This window comes from Quercus robur, chromosome 10, assembly GCF_932294415.1.
Source record: "Quercus robur chromosome 10, dhQueRobu3.1, whole genome shotgun sequence".
Classification (NCBI taxonomy): domain Eukaryota; kingdom Viridiplantae; phylum Streptophyta; class Magnoliopsida; order Fagales; family Fagaceae; genus Quercus; species Quercus robur.
This window is the reverse complement of record NC_065543.1, coordinates 44,346,781-44,352,765: the sequence shown is the minus strand read 5'-3', so window position 1 is coordinate 44,352,765 and position 5,985 is coordinate 44,346,781. Positions and strand designations below refer to the sequence as shown.

Sequence of the window (5,985 nt, the reverse complement as noted above, 5' to 3'; positions counted from 1 at the left end):
AGTAGAATTTCTATATAGTATAATAAATAAATAAATAAATGACGAATTTAATTTGACACTCTTTTTGCCAAGCACCTTTTAATTTATTTGCCACTAGTCCCTTCTCTCCCACTATTGTACCTATTGAATTTAGATAATAAAGGAGCATAACTCTACCAAAGATTTATACAGTATTTTTTTAACATACGGATTTTTATTTTATTTTATAGAAAGTGAAGTGGAGAAAGGATTTGAACCTAATAAATTACGGATTGTCTCAAAAGATTAAATAGTTAGGAAATTGTGAATTTAATATAACAAGTCAAGTATTACACGAGCAATTGTCTAACATGAAAGTCTAATTTCTTTCAGAACAACACTAAATTACAAATGATGTTGGATATGTGCCCCTTTGCTATACACCACTATGCAGTCATTACCCAGATCAGAAATTGAAAAAAAGAAACTTTGTATCACTCAGCTTACAATAGGCCTCCTAGATGATCCAAAAAGATCTTCACAGGTTTTGATCTATTGAACATGAGTTTTGATCCACTGCTCCTCTGTCTCTTACACACCCTGTTAAAATTGTTGGAAACATGGTCAACTCGTAGCCTCTGAGATGCTTTTTAACGATGGTTGCCATGTTCTTGACCTGGCTGTGGTGGCAGAGTTAGTTGATGATGATGATGATGATGAGGTTGTCCTTGGTCGGTGTCTCTCATGTTTGGTTACCTGAAATGCAATGATATAATTAGTCAACATAATTCATGAATGAAATAATGGATTATTATTATTATTATTATTAGTACACCAGCACATATTATTCTTCATGGAATCCTTTAGCTTGAGTTAAGGAAGCTCAAGACTTTCCTACTATTTTTCACTGATCTAGTTCTAACTTCTAAGATTCCCTAATGTTCTAAATTAACCAGTAATAAAAGTTATTACCTTTAAATGTGATTTTGTCTGAATTATGTTGCATGTACTAGAAAAACTTCAATTAGAACCAAAGCTGACTAGAGGATCTGAGTTATCTTCTATTCAACTTAGCTAAGGAAAGGAAAATCTACCTTAAACTCAACCAAAATTGTAAAGACAACATATTGTAACAAAAAAATTACTGTTTTTGAAGTTTTACATGTTTGTCATTCTCTGCATCAGATCTTCTGGCTGCTGTCTCTGGCTGATCAGAACCTGGCTTCTCTGCTGATTCTGAGTGGCTTTTCCTCATCTTTGCTTGCTTCTTTGCCCACAAGCCTTTCATAACCTCTAAAACCCACAAAGAAAATTGCACTTCCATATCAGATTAAGGCACAAAGTAGCTCAAAACAAAGTCTTTTTGTCACAAGTAAAAGGAAAAAAAGACAAACAAAACACAAACCTTGAGTAGTGATGAGTCTATAAACTTGGCCAAGAACAAGAGTGTCGGTGGGACGGAGCAGCTTGATCCTAGTTAAACGAACCTGATTGCTGTTGCTGTTGCTGTTGCTGTTGCTGTTGCTGTTGTTGTTATTGTTGTGTTCATTCTTAACTGGGCAGTTTTCTTTGTCGCTGGTTTGACACAAAGTGGTGGAGATGAGAAGAGCAACATAGTGACCAGGGTTCATCTTCATGATCTCATTAGCACTCACAGGCCAATAGAAAGTGTCTACTTTCCCACTTGTGTGTTGAACCACTAGTGTTGCTGCATCAATGGCTTGGCAGTTTCCCATCTCTCTCTCTCACTAAGAAGATGATAATGAAGAAGAAGCAAGCAAGGAAGAAAACTGAAATATGCACCACCCTCTTTAGAGGCCACCTTGCTATAGTGCTAATAAATTCCCAAATGACTTCCTAACTCTTATGCAAGCCTTAAATACTAGTAACTTGTTAGAATTTGAAATGCCAAAAAATAAAAAAAAAATAAAAGTCTATTTCAAAATGAAAAAACCAATTTGGTCAAAAATGCTTTGTACTAATCATTGTGTGACACATTATGATGATCAAGGACAATTTGGAGAATTAACCTTAATATAAAGTGACATAATTGTGACACATTATGATATGGCGAGCTGTGATTGGTTGGCTCAAGAGACAAAGACCAAGTAGGTACTGAGGTGATTGTTACACTTTCTCATGTACGTTACATTCTTTTGGTCTATACCAAGTCAAGTCCACCGTTTTAATTTTGTAACACTGTTACATAGATAGAGAGAGAGAGGCTGCGTGACTGCCACGTCACCAGATTGCACATAAAGCTGTTCTTGAACGGTTACATGTAGTTCTGGCTTTAAAATGCCAGTACTACTTGCCTTATCTGCCATGTGAATCACACGCCCCAATTGGAAATTTTCTTCTTTTTTTTTTTGCTGAATAATTTCATAAGTTTTCATTGTTCATTTGCATCATACTGATATTATGAAATGACTTATTTTCATCTTTTTTTTTTTTTTTTAAAAAGGATAAAATAGAAAAGAAAGAGTTATGTTCATCAGTCAAAGGCATATTTATTATGGTATAATTTTGACTAATATATAAAATTGTTACACCTACTTTGTTGTGTGGCATTTACAATCTTTTAAATTTTCATTTTTTTTTTAAAAGTTGGTAAATTATATGATAATCTGGAATTAGACTTTGTGTCATTAGTTCTCAAGACAAGATGATCATTTTTCATTTTTTTTTCTTTATAAGTTTAGAAGAAGAAACTCAAACCAAACATGTTTAATTCTTGGTTTGTGTTGCACTTTTGCCAACTTCAAATATTTAAAATTAATCCAAATGCACGCTACATTAGTTATTAATTTTAATTTTAATCAACAATATTTCATGAATTCTAGCTACTATTTTAAGGTCAAAAGACCTAGTCTAGTCCAATAGACTATATAGTTCCAAGGTCTGATTCTTAAATTTGCAAATTTTTTGCTTACTTTGAACCTTATTTATAAAGATGTAAACTTTTAACTAAAAACATTTTACGACAAAACTGGAAACTTGTTGGGCACAAAATTTATGGCATATAGTGTACATTTTACTTTAAACCTTATAAAGATGTAATTTATCATTTTGATTAGCCTTTTTTGTTGACTTATTAACTTATTTATTTATGTATGAATTTTCAACACCCCACTTTTCTTTATGTACAACTGTACTTTTGCCAACTTCAAATAAATAAATAAATAAAATTAATTCAAATGCACGCTAGACTACATTAGTTATTAATTTTAATTTTAATCAACAATATTTCACGAATTCTATCTACTATTTTAAGGATTAAAAAGCTAGTCTAGACCAAAACTATATAGTTCCAAGATCATACTCTTAAATTTTCCAAGTTTTTTGTTTACTCTAAACCTTATAAAGACATAAACTTTTAACTAAAAACATTTTACAACGAAAATGGAGACTTTTTGTCTCAAAATTTGTCATTTAGGCTGTGTTTGGTTGCCGTAAAACGTTTTCCGGAAAATACATATTTTCCGGAAATGCTAATTTCTGGAAAAGGAAAATATTTCTGTGTGTTTGGTTGCATTTCAAAAAATTTTCCGGAAAATATTTTCTAGTGTTTGGAAAAGAAGAAAGGAAAACACAAATCAGAAAACACAACCCAGAACACATCCAGAAAACCCGCCGGCGCGAAGGCGATCTCGCCGGCGCGATCGCGTTCGCGAGATCGCGATCTCGCCGGCGCGATCGCGTTCGCGAGATCGCGATCTCGCCGGCGCGAACGATCGCGAAGGCGAGATCGACGAACGATCGCGATCGTCGACGATCGCGATCGACGAACGCGCTCGTCGATCGACGAGAGATGAGCGCGCTCGTCGATCGCGCCGCTCGATCGACGATCGCGATCGTGCACCGCGCCGCTCGTCGGCGCGGCGCGATCGTCGGACGAGCGGCGCGATCGTCCCTCTCTCTCTCTGATCTGGGCTCTCTCTTCTCTCTCTCTCTCTCTTTTTCCGGAAGTGAAATGAAGTGAAAATGAAGGCAGAAATCATTTTCCGTGGTCAAACGGAAAATTCGTGGTCAACCGGAAATGATTTTCCGGAAAATAACGTTTTCCGTGACAGCCAAACACCGAATTTTCCGGAAAATCATTTCCGGAATTAGTTTGAAGTCAATTCAAACGCACCCTTAGTGTACATTTTACATTGAACCTTATAAAGATGTAATCCAGCATTTTGATTACCTTTTTTTTATTGACTTATTAACTTATTTATTTATGTACAAATTTTCAAACACCCCACTTTTCTTTATGTACAACTGTACTTTTGCCAACTTCAAATAAATAAATAAAATTAATCCAAAGACATGCTACATTAGTTATTAATTTTAATTTTAATCAACAAGATTATATAGTTCCCAAATTTGCAAAATGGTTTTTTTTTTTCTTTTTTTGCTTTGAATCGTGAAAACATTTTCCGACGAACCCGGAGGCTTGTTGGTCTCAAAATTTATGGCGTATAGTGTTATGGTTCAAAGCTCACACAGAGGACCACAAAGAGAGGATAGAGACGTGTATGGAGGAAAGGAATAGCAAACCTATCTCTAATCCTTATGTATACTACAGTTTTTTGAGAGCGCGTGGTACAGTACTTGTACTGTAGCAAAGACAAGTGGGAGAGGAAAAAAAATACGTTTTGTATTGCTTACCAAACAGAGCGGGACCATAAGCGTGAAATTTTGTGTTGTAGTGACAACCGAGAGAGAGACTTCACTGTCAATGACACTGAAACAAAACGTGAAAATAAATAGACTTTTTTCACTATGGGTCCCTCATATTATTCTCATTTCTCACACACTTTCACTCGACACGTAATGAGTATGTGTCGCGTGATGTGTGTGAGAGAGTTTTTGGGACACTTTTTTTTCTCTTTCTTTTTGAGTTACTTCCAGCTTTCTTCTTTGTCCGTTACAACATGCCTAGCCAAAATGAACACATAATGATGTATAATTTTGTGCCATAAGTCGCCACGTAATGAGTTGTGAGTGGTATAAGTGTGATGGTGGGCTATGTAAGAACACACTTCGACCACTCATGACTCGCTACATGACGAGTGTAGCGAGTTATGACATAAAATTATACATTTTTATGTGTCTCTAACATTACTGTTGAAATTATATTCCAAAAACTCCTACAAAAAAGAGGGATCCCCATTTTGCTAAGGTTCTTTCTTCCACTTGAACCAAGTAAAAGCAAACAAACACCAAATTGCCAGAAGGAAAAAGGGATTTGGGAACAACTGAACAAGGCTGCAAAGTGGGTTCCTCTTCTTGTAATTTGAAGTGTTTGTCTTGATGACAAATCCAAAGGTTCTATTCTGAAAGAAATGTATCAAACTTTTGTGTGTGGTTTTTTCCTGTCATCTATTATAAAAGATTCTTGTTGTGTTCTTTTGTTTTTAAACTACAAAAAATTCGAACTCAAGTTTTTTCTTTTGGGGTGAAAATGAAAATCTGACTTGAGTCATAACTTATGACACTCCTGACATAAAATAAAACCCGGAGAAGGAGGGGGAAGAGCGAACTCAACCTCTGTTCCAAATTTACCATAATATTTGACCAAGAGATTTGTTTTACTCCACTTTCTTTTCTTTTTTTTTTCTTTTTTTGTGTTTTTAAGGAAGAAATGGGAAGAGAGAACTCAACCTCTGTTCCAAATTTACCATAATATTTAACCAAGAGATTTGTTTTACTCCACTTTTTCTTTTTTTTTCTTTTTTGTGTTTTTAAGGAAGAAATTTAGAATTCAAATCCATTTCTCCCTGATATTGTAACTATTGGCTTATAAATCTAGAGTAATTTTTTTGGGTTCTTTTAAGTTTCATTGTTGTAACAATTGAATTATAAATCAAGAGTAATATTTTTTTTAGGCCTCTCACAACTGGCCCTCCATTTCTCCTTATCTCTATCTCATTAATATCAAAGTCATCTCATTAAGGATGGAAAAATGTCTCAAACCTTCCTCGACCTCAACCTACCCTGACCCATTTCACCATGCAAGTGTTTTCTTTGTCCTAAAGA

The 5,985-nt window shown here is 34.9% G+C and overlaps 1 protein-coding gene across 1 annotated transcript; it reads right to left on the bottom strand.

Annotated features, from left to right (window-relative positions):
* Nucleotides 1-269: 269 nt before the first annotated feature.
* Nucleotides 270-1,816, bottom strand: LOC126702628 (uncharacterized). Its single transcript, XM_050401390.1, has 3 exons — nucleotides 1,364-1,816; nucleotides 1,121-1,251; nucleotides 270-714 (listed from the first exon to the last, which is right to left on the bottom strand). The coding sequence occupies exons 1-3, from the start codon at nucleotides 1,692-1,694 to the stop codon at nucleotides 583-585; spliced, it is 594 nt and encodes a 197-aa protein (XP_050257347.1). The 5' UTR covers nucleotides 1,695-1,816; the 3' UTR covers nucleotides 270-582.
* Nucleotides 1,817-5,985: the final 4,169 nt, after the last annotated feature.